Raw genomic sequence first — 21,494 nt, forward strand, 5'->3', positions numbered from 1 at the left:
AAATATTAAGTAATGAAGAAACTGAAGCACTAAGAGTAACATGAACGTGAAGCTACAGTAATCATGTATCTAAAAGAAGGTGTAGTAGCTAACTGACCAATAACTGTATGTACGCAGTAACACAAGGTTGAAGGACAACATATAGAAGCATGCTATAGAGAAATATATAACATGGCAAGGAAAATGGACGATTGTTCACGTGAATGTAACCAAGCTACCTCAGAAACAGGTAGATTCTGTAAGAATTGGGAGACATGGAAAAATAGCTCGAGTGCAGACCCGACGGTGAGTCAAGGTTGGCCGAGAGCAAAGATGCAAATTTTAATGAATAAGCACAGAGCACATGCATATGCTCTGAATGTAAGACATACTTCTTAGATGAAGGAATAGTTAAACATCTGTGAGAGCCAAACTACTGCTCAATTAAACACATACCAAGTGAGCAAGTCTTTAGAGGCCAGAAGGAGCAACAGCACCCTGCATAATTAAATCAAATAGCAGTAAATGGAAGGCTGAAATTGACAAATTCGTGGTCCACTCACAAGTGACTCAAAAGACGAAAACAAAGACTATTCATTAGAGCCTTAAACTAAGATAGTGTTGTGCTCACACTCCCTTGAATGTTCCATGACAGTGAACAGCAACAAGGTCGAACTACAAATGAGAGGCTTTGGTTCATGGCCTGCCGATGAGAGATAATGGACTAATTGTGAAAATGGGGAGTAGTCTGATGGGATTCAAACACCTAAATTTAGTTTCACGTACGTGCTGCTAAGGAGCCGATGGTCTAAGGTTGGGATAGTATGCCAACCAATCAGTGGGGTTGGGGGACAACCTAACACACAATGTTGTAGGAGCCAATCCACTGATGCTTTGTCCACTATAATCAGTACTGTATGCATTTAGAGGTAGTTTAAGGCATGCCCTGCAGACAAGTGGTAGCCAATGAAGCACTAACACTTATATATTTTATAAGTAGATATGTTCCCTTAACCAAACCTTCCCCTTGATAGGTTTTGTATTTTGCCACATGGTATGAAATCACAGATGATGTACATTGGGGTATAAGAGCCCCGCGCAATCAAGCTTAGGCGTGAGTGTACATGCATCACCCGATATTTGTCAGGTCTTCCTACTTTATAATAGTATTTTGCCTTATTCCTTGAGTCTGTCCAGTTATTTGATTTGTGACCATTATTGTAATTCCATCTAGCACAAAATATGCTTCTAGGTGCTACAGCACAAACTTGAGAGAGTTCAGGGCACAGTAGTATAGTTGCAGGTCCTCATGCAAATGGGCACACCTTCATTTGCGGAGCAGCTGACACATATCTGTGTAGAGAGAGCATATGAATGAAGTGACCCAAGGTTAAGGATGCTCAGACTTGGGTGTGAAAGTAAGCAGTGGGAAGTGAGAGGAGATTGAGTCATATAGTAGGGATTGGAAGCTGGAGAAGGCAGTGTTGGTGGAAGAGGTATCGGGTGTGAAAGAGGAAAGTGAGAACTGTAGGTTGGAGAGAAAGGGGGAATGGCAGAAGGTTTACATTTCCTTTTAGTAACAGGTGAAGCAGGTGGTGAGGAAAGGTCAGAGGGTGGAAAATATTTAGTGATCAGATATGATGGTGTGGCATTAATATTAGTGGCTGAGAGAAAGATGGAGATGATTAAGAGATCTACAGAGTTACCCCCTGTGTGTTGTTAGGTTATGGACAGAGTGGAGAGTGTGGTCACTAAGAAAAGACAGTTCCAATTTCTGAGAAGTGGTTGGAGAGGGAAGATTAAAGTCACCTAAGAGAATGAGGTGATGTTTAGTGGAAAGAGAATCAAGAAGTTGCCCAAGGTCATCAAAGAATGGTCCAGTGGGACCAGCATGGCGATAGATGGAGATGATGAGAACCGAGTGAGGCAGAGCAATAGTAGAGATGGTGTATTGAAAAGAGGTAGGAGAGGACGTGGCATTAGAGATGTGTGAGGCCTTGAGGTGGGAAGAGAGTATGTCTCTGACGCTCCACCTCTGCCAATCAGTCGAGGTGAGTGAGCGAAGGATATTTTGGAGTCATGTGGGGCTGCCATAGTGGCAGTGTCAGATGGTAAAATCCAGGTTTTAGTGATAGCAAGAAGGTCTAGGGGAGTGTAGCTGGAGTAAAAGTAGTCAGTGATAATGGACATTTTCTTGCATACAGACTGAGCATTTCAGAGAACAATGTTCACTGGATGTGGTAAGGAAGAGAAGTTGAGTCTCAGAGGAAGAGAGGCGAGGTGGATCGGTGTTAGAGGGGGGTATGGTTAGCTCATCAGCTTTGTTTGTTGGGATGAGGTGGAAGAGAAATTGACTAATGGGAGTTTCAAGTTGTGACTCTTATAATAGGGATAGGAAAGGAAGAAGGTGTAGCAAGATTGGAGAAAGCATAGGGAAAGGTGAGTAGGAGGAGCAGCAGGAGGAACAGGAGTGAATGCATTATGGGTTAGTAGCAGAGTGCAGAGAGACAGCACAGTAATTTGGAAGCTTTGGGTACTCAAATATGCAACGGGGAAAAGGCAAAAACAAAGGCTGGTCAAGGGGTAGTCTTCACCCTTCACTTTTCCACCTTTCTCTGGGACACAGATGGCTGGACGCCCCTAGAAAGTTCAGAAGGAATGACACATGGGGCCTCATTACGAGGTAGGAGGTAAGGGATTACCGGCACCGGTAAGGGTGCCGGTGCCGGTAATCCCTAACCTCCATATTCTGAGGTCCCTTAGCGGGTCCCTTCCTTAACACCTTGTCTGACCAGCTGTTAAGGACGGGACCTGCTAAGGGACTTCAGAGCTAATAATGTTACCGCAAATTACATTACCGTTATTAACTACTTCCCCATTCCCATTGAGCCCTATGGGGGCTCAAATGGGAATGAGGAATGGTTCTCAGAATGGGGACTTACCGGGTCCTCCAAGGTTGGAATGACCCGGTAAGTACCCATTATGAGAACCCGGACCCGGTATGCGGTAAGGGGTAGCCATGGTGCTAATAGCACCATTGCTACCTCCTACCGCGTAATGAGGTCCCATGATCTCCTCAGCTGATCGCCTAGTCCATCAGTGGTTGGTCTATCTGATATTGTCCCTGCTGTTGCTGGGATGATGTCATTCCTTTCTGATCAGTGTTGTCAGAGGCTTTCACCTGGACATGGGGTTGGTCCAAAATGGCCACAGGAAGTGATGTCAAGATCAAAGATGGCCACTGGAAGTGATGTCAGTGACCAATCCAAGATGGCCACTGACAGTCAAGTTCCAGACAGAAAATGAAGCCAAAGAACAGAATGAATGACACACACTCTTGTCACCTGATCGCCTAGTCATCATAATATCCAACATAATATCATGCAGAAAACATGTGCTGACACCTTTTCTTACACAGATCATTATCTAAAATGTATGTTCCGCACTGTCTAAAGAATTTTTAAAAATGATTTGTTTGCCAAAATGTTCTTTAGTGCATCTTATAATTCCCCTTTTCTGATCATCTCAGAACGATTAACCTAAGATGTGTCCCATTGTATCCATAAATTGTCAATGCACATTTTGAGTAACTCCTAATCCTACAGAAGGTTTAACAGTAGCTATACATGCACAAATAGCTGGAGAATATACAATGATTGGACTTTGTGGTAACATAAACATAACACTGTATGAAAACAATTCAGAAATTGTTTATCCACAAACGCGGCTCCACGGTAGTCAAAGCTTCCTAGAATTCCCTAAGAAATGAAACTAATGACTATAGAGTGCAAATGGAAAATATGGTTTAAGTGAAACTTTAAGGGCAAGGCTACTTTGCATATGCTATAATGAAGTATCTGCTCCTTCTGCAAGAAGGTTAGAGGGCATCTGTTTGCATATTGGTTTGCTCCATTTGAAACAGTAACAGGAAGAAGTGTATTATCGTTTAAGGATTGATAGGTGTTGTTATAAGAAATAAACTACACATAGGTCCAAAAATTATAGGGGCACTCTGGCTATAGTAATATTTCCAGTATCACCGCCAAGTTCTGGGGAAAACAGCATTGGCAACAACCTGAGCGGAAGGTAGACGCAAGTGTAGGTAGTGCTTCAACAAGGACTAAGGGCCGTTACCTGGTCTGTCTGCCCCCCAAAAGGGTGTTACAGCTATTAGCACCCCAGGGCTTCCTCTGGGGTGGTGATATCTTTTCCGTTTTTAATGGGAATGCAGTCTTGCACTTCCCTCACTTGCTGATTTCCCATAAAGAAACTGCACACTTAAAATGGCCACTAGGTCGGTAGAAAAGGGAAATTACTGAGTAGCCAGGGTGAGGATCTGGAGAGGGATGCGTGGGCCAACAGGTAAGAGGAGTAGGGACTGGGGCAGTTTTCTTTAGGGGGCCACAGGACAAGTCAGAAAAGCAGGGTGTGGAAGAAGACTGTGAAAAATAATGGAGGACGGAGAGATGTGAGGGCTTGATGCAGAGGAACATGGGGGGACACCGATGTTTCTTGCAAATGTTCCATGCCATCTGATTGGTTACTGCACTGCCAATCCCCAGTGCGCTGACAGAGAGATATTTTACCAAGATTCTATTTTTTGACAGGTTGTTGGTGTTCTCTCTCATTTTCTGAGCATGCATAGTTATTATGCTCTTTTTTTATTTGTAGATAGTCTTATTACAAATGATATGATATGGCATTTGTAACTCACCTATACACAAGTGTTTCAAGGCACGAACATTTTATACACAGAACAAGCTTGAGAGAAAAACAGCTAAATACCAGATAAAACTAAATTAATTTAACACATTAATTAACATAACCATTCTTAATACAAATTACAATAACAAACATTATTAAAAACACATCACTCCATTTCATAAACTTTAAAAAGGCGACCACCATAATCAATAAGAAAGTTGGCTGCCCTCTTAAAATGTATTGCCAAAAATGGTCATATTTCAGTGAATCAACGTCATGAACATACATGCTAAACATTTCTTCACTTTTCTTTTGAAAGTATGAACAATTTATCATTACATGATTTAACGTTTCTAAGTTTTGATAACAAAAATGACATACCGCAGATTGTGATATGCCTCTAATATATAAAATCTCTCTAGTAAGAATAAGATTAAAAGGAATTCTTTGAAAAGTATATAGAACACCCTGGTCGGGGCATTGATTTATGTAATTCAACACAATCCCTCTTTTCTTATTTTCTAAGCACAGGCCGGAATACAGTTTGATTTTCTTCCTCGCATCACGAGTACTACTCCAATCCATTTCAAACATTTTTGTTTTTGATAATGAAGGGACAATTATCACATTTTCCAAGGTGACGTTATACATTTCCATGCTTTCAATACGTCTCTTTTTGAAATTAGAAAAATAGCTCATATTTATTAAAACCCTCTAGCTGCTTACCTAGCGCCCGTTATAGAGATTCAATGTCAGCACAGAATAATTTCCTATATAATGACAGTTGTTTTCAAGAAACCAAACAATCCCAACTCATGTCGTATTATGTCAGCTGACACGCAATTGGCCATCAACAAGGACTTGCGCCATATTAAACTCTCGAGATGATCAAATTCCAGTCTTTCAGATAATGGGGAGGATTCCAAACCATACAATGTGGAAGGGACAACTTTCTGATCCTAAAACAAGATTAATAGATGTATTGAGGATCTATAATACTTTCTTGAAAGGAAAAGCTTTTGGGCCCCCAACCCCTTGCATTTAGCCCATATACCGTTTTTTCAAAAGGTTGGTGGGAAGACCTTACTAAAATAATCCCAAATATGTTAATTTTAATATAGCACTGCTCAGCAATTATCAGGGGCACAAATGTTGAGGTTTCTCAGAATTCCTCAAAATCTGAAATATATCATTTGAAGAGGCAGGGGACCAAAACGCACACCCTGCCTCATATCCTGTGCAGACGAAATTTCATTGGTGACCTCGTCCTGTAGTGTCAGCCTCACCTGAATCACTGTGTCACTATGAATGTAGACTAAGATGTCTGAAAGATGGTAAGGAAAAATCCATCTAAGGGGCTTATTCCACAGTCTACCTCAATCCACTGTGTCCAATGCAAGACTCAAATCCACACTAGCAATGTACAGACCAGCGCCCCCCTTATCACAGGCATAAGCAATCAGAGGGTTAACTACCAGCCCATTGGCATCCATCACAACCCAACCCCTAAATCCTGTTTGAAACTTTGACAGCATTTTGTTTTGACTTATCGAAGTTTCCAACGCTTTAAGTACACAAACGGAGAACATTTTGCTGTCAACATCTAGGAGGGCAATTGGGTGTTATATACGTGGATCTTTATGGACCCCCTTTTTATAAATCGGAACTTATGGTAAATTATGCTACAGGCATTTGTAAGGCCCAGCACCCTCTATTAGCAAGGCTTTGACATCCTGGTAGTGACATCTTTACCAAAGACTGGCCCTAATGTGTCTGGACGAAGACGATGTTTATACAAGGGTCAGAGCCAGAACGTCGGGAGGAACTGGTCCAGTGATCTGTTTACAAAGTGAGATCACTAGACTAGACGGCTGTACCATAACATGAAGGTTTAGTCCATCACTGGTTTATGTTGTGTATTCACAGGTGAGGCTATGTAGGTTGCACATTTAAGGGTTTGGCACACATTCTAGTGACAATTACGTTTCTGAACATGAAGACAATACACCGCCTTTTCCTAGCACAGAACCGTGGTTGCTTACTGCTGGCCATTTGTTGTGTAACCTGGGCATCACCCGGGGACATCATGTTTTGCTTGGTCTCATAGATAATAATCTCCTGTCTTTTGAGCTTAGAGATGTTACTTACACTGCTTATGGTCTTTCTCTTATTACTCGCTTCCCTTTTGGGCCTGGGCCTCTAATCTGGAATGTTCTCTGGATTGGCTTTCTCCTGTGAACTGATACTTGCTCTTCTACAGTCTGAGCTCCTGGCTATTGTGCTAGCTCTTTTTCTAGCTTACCATAGTGCATTATTTCTAGGCTTTCCAATGTACAATTCTGTTCGGATACACTTATCCACGGGAGTCGAATATGGCACTTGTAGGTAAAGGCTGCTCTGACATCATCATCACCATCATATAAACAATATCTAATATTTGCCTTCTGCCAGTATAAGCAAGCGGGTCCCTGTGTTCTTATGAGCCTAAAATGATTCCTTCATAATACAAGGAGATATATATGGTAAACTGACAGAAGACCAATTGATACATATATTTTACAATGCAATAAAATACAGAAATTAAGTAGAGGAATCCCACTTTCTTGACTTTTTGACACAGCGTCCGTCCCACCCCTGATAATATGGGCTGCTGTTAGGGACCCCCCCCGTTTTCTATCTACCTACCTTCCATCAGTCTATAAATGCACACATTCATTTTACCACTCCTCTCACTACTTCTCAACTCATACTACGGTCTTCCAAAGGCGTTCACACCCACAATGCATGATAGGCCACACCAATGGCAGTAGGCGCTATACAAACGCCAATTAACATAACTAGCACACAAGCCCATTCCTAATGATAGGTATCTGATGTGCCAATTGGCCCTCACCGACTAAAGTGACGGCATCTTCATACAGGAAGACCTCTTGCTTGACAAGGCCTAAAATGAAGCTCTATTGAATACTGAAATCTTACTTTGTAATAATTCTCATCACTCCCCAGGGCTTTGGAGAGTCCAAAGTCACTGATCTTAGCGTAGTGCTGGGTTACGAGCAGCACATTCCGGGCCGCTAGATCTCTGTGGACGAAGTTCTGCTCCTCCAGGTATTTCATCCCCATGGAGACTTGGTGAGTCAGCTCCGTCAGGTTCTTTATATCTAGATCTCTGAAAATTGAAGCAGAAACCAGGGTGGGCATTCATGTTAAATCAGTAGTATCAGTAGCCATTCACAATTATAACACAGCATTGATTGTTTTCCTTTTAAACACATATGCTGATACTTTTTGAACAATGGGCAGAAATTGGATATTAATTGGGAACCCTATTTATTGAGTGTAACGTGATGATTCATTTCTAAACTGGAGATTTGGAGATCATGAACAAATACATTTTATCCCCACCCCTGTTGAGTAAGGCGGGGGCGGCTCTCAATAAAAGACACGTAGCCGAAGTAACGTACGACCTTACTTTATTTTCACAAGCCGGCAACTGCCGGAAACCCATGCCCGCCCCTCCCTAACCCCAACGTCATGTCCTTTGACTTCCGCGCGGGTGGGCCTCAAGTAGCCCCGCCCACATAACGATGTGGACTTGTGGGCATCTCCCCCCCTTTTTAGCATTTGCGTCCTTACCCCATTTCTTCTATGAGACGGAGTGACTTCATGCGGCTCCTCTGCGGGCGCCTTGAACTTCTGGGGGTTGGCCACTCGTTTGCTGGAGGTTCAGTGTTCCGCTCTCCTTCGGACTCCTCTCCATCTCCTTGGTATGGTTCGTCCAGCATTCTTTCTTCCACGCTTTCATTCATTGTTCATTTCCCACGTCATCCTATGTTTGGGGATCACGCGTTTAAAGTGTGATACGTTTCGTGTTACTGATGAGCAGTCTTTCCCTTGTGCGGCAATCATCGTACCTTTCTTGTGGGTCACGATGAGTGGGGTAGGTGCGAATGTGGCATCTTCTTTTCTCGTCTTCGGTTGCTGAAGCCATACTTCATTACCCAACTACACAGGTGCCTCTCAAGCTCGTCTCTTGCGGTCTGCGACCTCTTTCATCTTTGCCTTGGCTGTTTCGTAGTTATCCTTGGCTTCTTGTTCCAGGGTTGTCATTTCTGGTGTCCTGGGATCTTCTGGTAGCCTCGTCTTGATTGGTCTTCGGAACATTAAGTCCGCAGGGCATATCCCTGCCGTGCTGTGGGGTGTGTGCCTGTATTCTCTCAGCAATTGGTTAATGGCCTGCTCGAAAAATGTATTCTGAATGCTTGCTATTTGGAGAGTCCTTTTGATACTGGCCATAAATCTTTTGACCATGCTGTTTGCTTGCGGTCAGCGTTGGGTGATCTTGTGGTGTTGGAACCCCATGTATTTGGCAAAGTTGTGAATTTCGTGGCTTGCAAACGTGGGGCCATTTTCCGATTTTATGATTTTGGGGATCCCATATGCCGACAGCATTCGGTCCAGGACCGGGATGACACTGGCCGTTGCACTGCTCTCCACTCTCTGCGCATCCGGGAAACGTGTGTTCGTCCATGAGAACCACTACATGGGTGCCATCTCTTAGGGGTCCGAAAAGGTCCACTGCCAGCTCCTCCCATACCTGCTTGGGCAGCGGTGACATTTGTAATGGGTTAGGGTGTGGAGGTGGCGGTACTTGTGCGCAGATGTGGTATCCCCCCACAATGTTATCTACCAGCTTGTCAAGCTGCGGGAACCATACTTTTTGTCGGAGGAGGCGCTTGGTAGCTACCACTCCTCTGTGACCCTCGTGTGCCAGGTGCACTGTCCGTTCATGGAGTTCCCTCGGAATGACTACCTTACATCCTTTGAGCACTATGTGATCCTCCACCACTGTTAGTTCATCCCGAACTTGATCGAGCCATTTGACGTCCTCGCACACCGTTTCTGCTTCGGGCCTGGCCTGTTGTCTCATGAGCATTTTCTTGTTAGATTGTAGGCAGTGTCTCATGATTCTGATGGCTGGATCTTGTTCCGAGTGTGTGGTCAGTTCGGGCCACCCCACGGGCAGTGGTTGTAGGTGATGTATTACATAGTTTATGTATGCATCCGCTTTGGAGGGTTGTGACACGGCTGGTCCTGTGGGGTGTCGGGATAGGTAGTCCGTGGGGTTTTCATCCTTGCCCGGGTGGTGTATCACCCTGAATTTGTAGTCCTTTAGACGCAGGCCCCATCTGGCTATCCTCGAGGGCATTCGTGCTCTTGGATCACCATAGATGGTCAGTAGTGCCTGATGGTCTGTTATTATTGTGAATTTCTTGGCAAACAGGAACAAATGAAAATATTTGCATGCCCACACTACTGCCAAGCTCTCCTTCTCTGCTTGGGAGTATGCCTGCTCTGTGGCGGTCAGGCTCCAGCTGGCATACGCTACGATGTAAATGTTGGACGGTTCCATGGGGTCTTTCTGAGTGAGGATGGCGTCGAGTCCTACCGGGCTGGCATTGACGATGATTTCGGTGTCCCTCTGGGCATCGAAATAAGCCATATCCTCCGCGTGCGAGATGGCATTTCTGATTTTCTCGAATGCCATCTGACATTCCGTGGACCAGGTAACAATGCGTCTTTGCGGTTAAGCCGACGTAGCGGGTTGCTTATGGTGGCGCAGTCCTTTAAATATCTGGAGCAATAACTGGCTAGCCCTAGAAATGAGCGTAGATCTGACGTGTTTTTGAGGGGTGGGGCCGAGTTCAGAGATTTGACTTTGTCACGGTCTGGTTGCATCCCTTTTTCTGAGAAGATATGGCCAAAGAATCTCAGTGTTTCTTTGGAGAATTCGCATTTGGTTTTATCCAACATAAGTCCTGCTTCTTCTAGGGCCTGGCACACCCTGTGTAGTGCTCTGTCGTGTTCCTCCTGTGTTTTACCATATACCAGTACATTATCTGAATAATTCAGGCAGTTGGGGACGTGCCTGATCACCCTATGTATCTCCTCCTGAAATATCTCGGCTGCAGACGAGATGCCAAAACTGAGCCGTTTATACTCGAAGAGGCCGAGGTGGGTCACAAATGTGGTGATGAACCTGGATTCTGGGGCTATTTCTATCTGGTAGTATCCCTTAGTTAAATCTAATTTTGAGAAGATTTTCGCCCCATGTAGGAGGTGGATCATGTCCGTTATTCTGGGTGCCTGGTGTCTTTCCCTCTCGATGGCTACGTTGGCTCTTTGCATGTCGACACACAGACATATGGATCCGTCAGGGGATTTTTTTGGGATAGGGACAATGGGTGATACCCAGGGTGTGGGGCCCGAGACGGGCTCAATCACGTTCATTTTGATGAGTTTGTCCAGCTCGTCCTCCACTTGTCTTTGAATGTTGATCGGTATGCCGCGATAGTGTTGCGCTACCGGTTTGACAGGCGGGTTGAAGTGCAGGTGCACCTTGCTGTTTTTCAGTTTGCCGAGACCTCTGAACAGCTTGGGGAATGCTTGTTCAATGGCTTCAGGCTTGGCAAAGTATTTATGTGCCATCAGTTGATATAGTATGTGCACTAGTCCTATATCTACTGCAGTACGAAAAACTCAGGATGCACCCACTGTTGGCTTCCGTTTTCAAGATGTGTAGGGGAATTTTTGCTACATGCTCCTTGTGGGTGCACCACGCCGTGATCATGCAGTTGCATGGTAGTGGAGTTGTTGCCCCATATGGGTAAATGTCCACGGTGGTCTGCTTGACTATCGGTGGTGGGGTAAGTGACTCATATGCTTGTTCACTTATAATGTTAACTGTTGCTCCCATGTCAATCAGGAACTTTAGTGGGGTGTTGTTGACGTGCAGCGTGAGGATTGGGCTGTGTTGGGTGGCTGTGCTTCCTCTGGTCTTCTTCTGACGACGGTGTGTCGCTACTAGTGGGGGAGCGCATCTCGATGTACCTGATGAAACGTCTCCTTTGAGAGCGTCTGGTCCCTTCACGTGATCGCCTGTCCTCGTGGGGAAGTGGACCCATGCAGTCTCTGTCATCTCTTCGGGGCGTAGCGTGTTCATCCTCCCTTCTTGTGCTGGGTGGGCTGTGCCGTGCTGTTCTTCGCCTGTCCTGGGTTCGGTGTCTGTTCATGGCAGGGCCAGGTGCATTTTTGCACATTGCCCGATAGTGGTCCATACTCCCGCATGAGGCGCACTGTTGTCCCATGGCGGGACATTCACCCACGTATGGATATTCGTAACCGCATCTGTAACAGGTGGCTTCCAGGCACTTACTTCCTTGGCTGGGGGTTGCATAGAGTTTGTTGATGATGTCCGGATTTCTTGTGGGTTGTTGAATGGTAACCTTGCCCAGATTATTCAGTTGTGACTCTACTGCAGCTTCCATGTGAGCCAGCGCCAGAATTTCGTCCAGAGATCTTTGTTTCTGTAACAGTTGTTTGAGGAAAGGTTGTGAAAGACATCTGGTGATGACTTGTGATCTTAGTGCTTCTTCATTCGAGTACTTGTGAAATTCACAGCGTTTCAATTTGATACGGAGGCGCATGACGAAATTGTCCATGGATTCTCCCTTCTCTTGTGGCATGGAATATGTGGCGTTCATAATCGATGTTGGTGTGCGGTGCGAAGTATTGTGAGAGCTTGTCGTGGAGTTCTCCGTATGTTACTGTTTCAACATTCAACAATTCACCCGCAATGTTTCTTACTGCTGGCCCCACTGCCATGAACAACGTGTTTTTGAGCCTCTCATTGTCTTTCAGTCTTATGGCCCCAGCGTAGAATTTAAAATCTCTGAGCCATGTGGTCCAGCGGGGTCCTAGGTTTGATGTGTATCGTATTTCAAATGGGCTCGGCATGTGCATGACCTGTGCAGTGCCGCCTGCCGACTGTGCAGGTTGACCATCCCGTTGTGTGTTTTCTGTGCTTCCTAATGATGATGCCGTAGCTTGAGCCGTATCAGACATGATTTGTTATTTTTTTTTCTCTGCTGTTGTCCGATTTACTTAGTCTATGTGGTTTTCTTTTGTAGTATCTGTATGTGTGTGTCCACTATTTCACCCACCTTTGTGCTGAGGGGCTCGCCCTGTGGATATGGCTAGTTTCCTGGGGTGCTTACCCCGTTGTGCAGATCTGGAGGCCTTCTCGTGGGCTGCCCTCTGTGGTTTCCTCAGCAGGGAGCAGATACGTGAGCCGTAGCAGTTGGGTGTGGCAGGAGAGCGTGGTCGCCCATCCGCTTATATTCGCGGGTATGAGACACCCTTCCTGTTGCACCAGGGGCCTGCCACGCTCTTGTGCTGCTGAGTTGAGGTGAGCGTTGCGGCTCCGGCGTTCCGCGGGCACCGTGTGTGCCTTTGTTCATGTGCGCGTATTCTGTACTGCGCGCAATAGCGGGCCCGGCCACGGCTTGTGACCGTCGTGTGAGGGAGGTACGCCGACATGCTGCACTGCCCGACGGCAGGCATCTTTACCAGGCACGGGTGGGTTGGTCACCCCCTCGTCGCCATTGTTGAGTAACACGCAAGGCGCGGGCAGGCGGCTCTTAATAAAAGACACAGAGCCAAAGTAAAATGCGACCATACTTTATTTTCACAAGCCGGCAACTGGCGGAAACCCATGCCCGCCCCTCCCTAACCTCAACGTCATGTCCTTTGACTTCTGCGCGCGTGGGCCTTAAGTAGCCCCGCCCACATAACGATATGGACTTGCGGACAACCCCCTATTCTTATTTGCTCCTGTGATGGCTGTTTGTGCAAATCAGGAAGCTTGGAATGAAGGCAAAATGTGCTAGTTTAATACCCATGTTCAGAGGTTTCCTATGTCCGCCACTAACTAATAAAACTTAAAAACAACGTACTTACCTTCTTGCTCCACCAGCTCCACCGATGTCAACATCGCTATTTGTGTGCTCTGTCCCCGCCATGGAAAGGGAAATGGGTTTGTTTGCTTGCAATGAAATCCGGCTCACATAGAAGTGTCTTTTCATCAAAACAAAATCATTGTTTTAAACCATTAGCATCGCAGATGTTTTGCCAGGTTGCTAATGGGATAATCAACTTGTAGGTGAGTCGGACTGGCCATTAACGGTGCCACAGCCCTCAGAATTGGCACTAAGTTTGTTTGGACCTTTACCTCGGGCTGACAGGCCATTACTGACGGTTGCAGCCTACCCAGGAGGTGATCATTACCTAATTCAAATTGAACAACAAGAAACGAGTTCACAATTTTCTGAGTATATTTTCTCATTTACATCATGCATCATGCACATCGAATACATCTCAAAAGATAAAGAGGGCACAGATAGAGGAGCCAAGGGGAGGGGGCCGACAGAGACCAAATCAATGTTTGTGCATGCAGAGGAGGAGGAGAAAGATGAAGGGCAGCACGGCGAAGGGGCATGGGTGGAGTTGAGGCAAAGCATGGGCAAACAAAAGTGACGGAAAATGCCAGCATGAGATTTTGGGAACCGCCCAAGGCCGGGAACATGGGTGAACACCGACAGATAATGCCCATATTCCAAGGCAGTTGACTGGTTCAGCAGAACCTCCAAGGTGATAATGTAGTGTTAATAGCTGGGTATGAGGACATTACTGTTGACAATGGCCTAAAAGTCTGGGCCTGGCAGGCCGAAGTACAGAAAGCTATTACCCACTCTTATCAGCCCACCTCAAAAACCTTGGTTTAATATTCCTTTTCATCTATGCAAAAATGGCACACTGCATACACCAAATTTCCACAGGGATAAAACACAAAACAGAGATAGCTACAGGGAAAAGAAACTGGAGCACTGCCAAAGTCTCTTTTCTATTGCTTTGGTTGCTGGTGGAGCAGGGAGGGGTTGCAGCATGGCAGAGAAAGCCTCAGAGGACTGACATGTAAGTGTGGGAAGGGCGAATGAGTGGAAGTAATGGGATCTGGGTTCTGGCCAGGGAAACAAATGGAGACAGTGCAGGTGGCAAGCGGAGCATGAGGAACTGTTGGGTTGCTTGGAAAACAGGCATACATCAATGATTCTGAGCAGCATTCTGGACAACCTAAGTGGTTGCAGAGTAAGTGCTGGGTGCTACTTAGTGACAAGGCCCTTGATGGTGGGCTATATAAAAGCTAGTGACCCGCCATACTGAGTCATTAGCCCTAAGAAGAGTAATAACCTCTAACAAGGACTGTAACACCCTTATCAACTGATACCGCATACTGCCATGGGTGTTATCACCATTATTACTCCAACTGAAAAGATAGAACATTTACATAAATGACTCTCTTTGGGTGGCTTTGTGAGTGCTGGAGTAAGACAGTGCTGTTAGCACAGTACTTCTTCTGTCTGTAATCAGGAACTCTCTGGAAAGGTAGTTGTGAATCACTACCCTTTCAAACTCTTATTTTTTGTCCCTTTCCGCTTACATAGATTTCCCAGGGAAGATTGCTACTCCAGAAAATTTCACAGTTTACTCTCAATAGTCATGCAATAAATGCCTATTGTTGGCATGTTCTAGAGGGATCAATTGATGCAGGTGCAGCAATTCCAGGGAGCATTCACACATAATTTACAAAATGGCAGCCATAAAGTGTAAACCATAGAACATTGACTTATATCAGCAGATAAAGCCTGTGTTTTAAGCAATCTGATTGGTGAACCTACTACATTCAGGTGCTAACATTAATGTATTCTATAAGGATTTCTGACACTGCTGGGACAAAATAGTTTGTTCCCAAATGTTTATGGTTCTTTCATATTGTATTTTAATGCAGAAGCAGGAGCTGAATGAATTATACCTACCCTTGAGTTAAAATCAGTGAGAAATTCGCTTTTATCGCTTCAAAATGGAAGAAAGAAGTTAATACAGCAACTGACCCTTGTCGTATGACTGGAGGAGGAAAATACCTCTCCAGTCTGACTTCTGCTTCTAGCTCTCAACAGCATCAGCTATTGTCACATTAGGCAAACCTGCAGATATTTGGTTGCTATAATCATGTGTCCATGAACAAAAACATTTATATACGTACAGAGCTGCTACAGTCTGCTCCTGCTAACAACTAGGTACAACAGCATCCAACTTCTGACTATTGCCAACTACTCCTGAGCAGAAAAACAAAACTACACATTTCTTCAGACTCTCTCCTACCTGTCACAGTTACTTGCAGTGTCCATAGTCACCATACACACGCCGGCATGTGACTAGTTGAGGTGATCATGTGGCCTCAAGAAGACCTTGGAGCACCTTATGGAGTTGATTTAACCTGTTCCTACTGATCCCCAGGAACCGCTATGGAAGCCCCTGCTGTAGTCTTCTACAGTCCACAGGGTGACAGGCATGTCAATATTGAAGCAAAGTGCTAAATCACATGTTCATGTAATCAATTCAGTCCATAACCAATCCCGTAAACAAAGTAAATGTTGGTAATCAATCCAGTCCAGAACTCGCACGTTTCAATGTGAGGGAGGTGGTAACTGAGTGGGCGTATGTCTGCGATTTTTCCCATGTGATTCACAAGTCACAAAACAATCCCTGTTTTCAAAGTATCCCTCCCACCTCTTCTTCAGTGTTCCAATATATTTTTGAACAAATTCTTCCAAGATGGCAATCCGCAACATTGGAAATCCCGGGGCACTCAGTCATCTGTTCACTAGTACTGGTGATCCCGAATGCTGCAGGAATGTCTCTCCTGGTTCTGTGAACAGCAAAGCCCCCTCTTACTGATCAGAATGTACCTTAAACTGGATGAAACCACAATTCTGGGGTTTTGTTTTCTACCAACTGGAAACATTTCCATGCACCTGGCTATTGTTACAATTCAAACTAATGTCACAGTTGGTGTGGGGCAAATAAGGGGCTTTTGACCCCAACCCCTTGATAAAATAGTTGAGAATGTTGCTCCACACTTTAGGAACTGCGCCACAACTGAGTACTTGTGAACAGGTTGATATTTCTTTATTGTATTGCCCTTTTTGGATAACACGTGTTTCAACACGCCAGTGTCTTTTTCAAATCAGGGCTAATAGCAAAGCTATATTCCCGACTCAGACGACAGGAGATTTTGTGTAACTTGGAGGGGGATGCATCCCGTGATTTTCTGTTTCACTTAATTGGAAAATCTTGATTTGGAATATAGCTTTGCTATTAGCCCTGATTTGAAAAAGACACTGGTGTGTCGAAACATGTGTTATCCAAAAAGGGCAATACAATAAAGAAATATCAACCTGTTCACAAGTACTCAGTTGCGGCGCAGTTCCTAAAGTGTGGAGCAACATTCTCAATTAAACTGGATGAAGCCTGGCAAGGGCAGCAAGAACAGTTGATTATGCCCTGGTATAGTTTTGTCAATTCCTTTGGCACCTGTCACAATCCTGGCTGCAGAGTGCAGCTGCATCCTCAGGGAATCCTAAGGGGATTTTGGCAGGCCCACTAAAACCACTTTCTAATAAGCCACTCAATGGAGAACTAGCAACTGTGCAACCATTTTAATGTCAGAGTGGGTGGGATCAAATATTTAATTGCTCTAATGGTTTTCAGATGAAGCATAACCACTTGGATGACCTGTGATATAATGGGTATCATAGAGATGCCACATTAGAATAAGGGATCAGATGTTGGAAACATAGATTAGATGGTAGTCCAAGGTATCTGGCCATTGCATCTAATGCAATTCCATCTATTGCCATTCCAACCAATTTTTTCTTTTTCAAAAATGTGCATCGAATGCATGTTTTAGGGGGGTAAAGGTTAATTTTTTGTTCAGGAGGATTTTGAAGTGTAAAAAACAGGGGTTTTGGGCCCTCACCCAAAAAAAGTAAAGAAATGCATCCGATGCATATTTTTTAGATGGAAAAAATTTGATTCAAATGCATTTAGATGCAAGGAATTCGATGCAACGACCATAAACCGTAGTGCACTAATCCATTGATACAAAAGCAGGAGATTGTGCTTAGGCTGAGTAAACATCAAATTGAGTTAAACATAGTCGGTAGCTAGTTTGGAATGTTAGTGTGTGTATTGCACCAGATCGTCTTGTGAGGATGAGTTCATTCTTGGCCTTTTGAAAGGCCCATTTAGCATTATCCTGAAACCTAAATCCTAAACAGTCATAGAAGCTCACATGCTGAAGACATTCCAATTCAATTGAGATATCTGTTTGGATTTTGCGTGTTGAGTTACACACCATTACCAGTGTTCCCTAACAGTTAATGGACAGTCATCTTTCCCTACAGAAATCTATTAATACTATTAGCTGTTTTAAAATCCCCATTTTGCTCTCTAAGATTAAAACAGTATCGTCTGCACATGAGAATGCCGACTTTACAGTTTAGAAGAAATTACATTGGCTCCAGTTGACGATAGGATCATTTTTAACACTTTGTTTTTGGCACACAAGTGCATTTGGAAAAAAGCACAAACAAGCTTCAAAAGAGTTTTGCCAGGTTTTTGCATGGCTGATCCTTTGGGTGGGAAGACTTTCTATTCAACCATTCTAAAGAACATTATGTTTCTCAAGGAAGCTACATGACCGTTTTTATTTGGGCGTCTATGAGCTGAATGCCCTTTCCCTGTTCTTTGAGTTTTTGTTAGATGGCAAGGATAGATAGCATGCATTAGCATCCCAGTGGAGTGTGGGGGTCAGACAGCCTCCCAGCCAATGAAGAAGCTCAGAACGGGGCCTTTACCTCACGGTAAAGCCCCAGTTCTGAGCCTCCTCAGAAATGGAAGGCCGACATCTTCCCTGCCGGGATGAAGATAAGTCAGCCCCAGCTCGCCCGTGACCCCTTTCCTCCACCACCCACCATCAATTTCTGAATCCATAACCCACTCCCACCCCCACCCCACCTACGTAGCCCTCCCATGTCCCTTGACGGCACCAGGAATACTCAGTGTTTCTGCCGCACCCCGTCATGTTAATGGCTACCACGGAAAAGGAAAGGACTGTGTATCCATGGCAGCCATCTTGGTTTGTCATTTTATTCGAGTTGCAAAATGGCAATTACGCTATTTCTCAACAAGTAAAACAACTATTAGCATCCCAGAAAAAAGCATTCCGGGATGCTAATAGCAAAAGGCAATTCCAAGCCTGTTAATTCCCCAGGGGAAACGTTAAGGCCCCAGGTCATTACCTGACCTGGTAATGGCACTGCCCGTCAGGGTTTATTGCTTAATCATGACAAGACAGTTAATGGCTGATGTCCTATTGTACTTACTCCACTGATTGCCTCAGTAGAATAAGGGATCACATGTTGGAATGTTGGAAACACAGATTAGATTGTAGTGCCTGATCCAGTGATAAAACACTAGCGAGATCCATTTCATTGTAGTGCACTGAACCAGAGATAACATACTGGTGATATAGAGCTGCTGGTAGTTCACTGATTTAGCGGTAACATAATGTAGACATAGATTACATGGAAGCACACTCATTCGGCAAGTATTTTCATCCACAGCTCAAAAGAGAGAATAGAGTCAAAAACTGATCAGAGATTTCGAACATTTCCCTTGAAGATTTATTGCCAAGACACTCCAGTCAAACAAATATCTCAGAGCCTGAGGGACCTGCTCGAATTGGAGCAACTCTGGCATATTTCTATTAAAACATTTAGAAAAACCACCAAACTATGTGTGCTGTATGAATACAACTGACAGTGCAGACAAACTATATCAGCAAGGCAAGTAGGCAGGTAGTGATATAACTCTTGAATGTAAGGGATGTGTAGTGAGGTGCTGTACAACTACATGGGTAATTCTGACCAAGATGGGTGGGATGACCCTTGACAAAAAAATTCCTAAAATATTTATACAGTTAGAACAGAGAACCGCAAGGAATATGCCACTTTGGTGATCATTCAGGTTAAAAGTGTAATTCACAAAAAGATAAACAACCAATTCACAAATCAAAATCTCGAAGAAATCCAGAAACTTGATAAAAGTCCTTTTTTCATACTATATAAGAAAACAAGGGGCACAAAGGAGAGAAACAAACAACTAATCCTTCAACCATGTAAAGCTGTGCATGAGATGGTGATATAACAATCTGAAAAAACATTACACAGTCATGGTCAGTATAAAAGAAAGAGCATACAACAGAGAGGATAGCTTACATGTAGCACAATTTACTGCAACCAACTAGATCTGCCATATGTCTCAAGGAAGGGACCCTAGATTGCCTTACATGTGTCGAGGTCTTCTTTGCATGTGTAAAGGATTAGTTCAAAATAGGAGAGGGTTAGCATGTCATGGATCACATTTTCTATGTCAATGCGATTATCCGATTTCCAAGCAAGTAGGATAATTATGTTCGCCATCATGCAGCCCCTAAACAGCCAGGCTTTGTTCACTTTTGGCAGACTAGACACAGCTCTGTCATCGTCCACGATGAAGACAGGAGCCCTCATTGAAATGTTTCTTTCGAGAGTTTGATTAAGCCTGTCTGATACTTCTGCCCAGAATTGCTTTGCATTGGGGCACAGCCAAAACATATGGGTCAACATGTCTTTTTCAACAGCGGTTACTGTCACAAATATTCCTTCTATACTTTCTATCAGGTGTCCAGTACACACGGCATAGAAGCTTAACAGTAAAGGAACATCAATGTTTTGCCCAACAGCAGATGGAATTCCTCCCGGGTCAGTTTAGCCAAACATCTCTTTCCAACAGAACTCATCAAGAGACTGTCTCAATACACCTTTCTCTCTCCAACTAACATACTCACCATTCAGTCTACTATCACCTCTGCACTACATACACAGACCCTCAAGCAGACTGAAACCTTACACCTGCAATCACTTTCATGATCAGCAATGTCTGTGGCCCTGTTGACTAATGTATCCACTTCAGAGATTTGTTTGACCTCACAGTCACAGGTTTCAATCACAACATGTCCACTAAGCTCAGTCCCTCATCATTCGGCAGTTAGTAAAATTAGCACCACTGAGTTGGGAAACATTATACATCTGTTATCTGGCCAGAGAGTTAACCTTCTGCCCTGGCATTGAACCATGTACTCTACAAATATGCAATATGATATTACCATATTAACCATCATGGATCCCCTGGTGTTGAACAATGTACTCCAAATATATATTATATGGTATCATCACATTGACCACAATGGAGCTACTCAGAGCTCACTGCTCAGGCTGCAACATAGTTAGCCTTATTATATGAAGCCTTAAACTCTGAGACCAGTGGATCTCATAGTATCTCAACTCTGGCAACTAATAGACCTTGGGTTCTTCCCTTCTGCTAAAACATACTTCAAACAAAACACAAACTATCATATTGGTGCATAAGGCTTGTATACTTTCAGCCTGCAGCCAATAACACCTCAGGTTCTACATCTACCTCTTCCTGTACACCCAATAATCCTCCCAGCAACCCATTCATAGCAGAACCATGCACAAGGTGACCACTAAAGTGTCAGATGAGCGCTATACAGGACCATTTTATGTTTACATTATACCAGATAGGATCAGACCCATGTCATATCAACAGTGGATAACAAATCTCCATCTCTGAGTGATATAAAATAATCTGAACGTCCAAAGTCCCAAATGCAGAGGTTACAGCTGATACTGTTATTTGCTCCCCGCCCTCACCTTTCTCGAAGGCAACACTTTCTCGTGCATATTAACCAATCAGGTCTCAATCCCACGTACAAGCTTGTTTCCAGATTGGCCATAATAGGAAGAATGCCTAATTCAAGATGATTGCGTAACTGATGGTGGAGTCTGATTCTAAAATCATTTACGTGTAAGCCACATTTTAAAGTGAAGGCTATTTAAGAATGTCACAACATCAGCCACCTCTTATCAAACAAGCTTCTTTTTGCGTCAGCAATAAAACACTTGCATTTAACACTCGATTGGTCAATCGTAAAAATGACACAAATA

General features: G+C 44.2%; 1 protein-coding gene across 4 annotated transcripts in view; it reads right to left on the reverse strand.

The window, feature by feature from the left end:
* The window catches only part of SYK (spleen associated tyrosine kinase), a 556,773-nt gene that overhangs the window by 41,316 nt on the left and 493,963 nt on the right, over nt 1–21,494 (reverse strand). For all 4 annotated transcript variants that reach the window (XM_069625644.1, XM_069625645.1, XM_069625646.1 and 1 more), the window contains one exon: nt 7,663–7,852. In XM_069625644.1, the coding sequence (XP_069481745.1) occupies nt 7,663–7,852 (190 nt within the window). The remainder of the gene's footprint in view (nt 1–7,662; nt 7,853–21,494) is intronic.

The sequence above is a fragment of the Ambystoma mexicanum genome, chromosome 6p (genome assembly GCF_040938575.1).
Source record: "Ambystoma mexicanum isolate Mex_15411 chromosome 6p, UKY_AmexF1_1, whole genome shotgun sequence".
NCBI lineage: Eukaryota > Metazoa > Chordata > Amphibia > Caudata > Ambystomatidae > Ambystoma > Ambystoma mexicanum.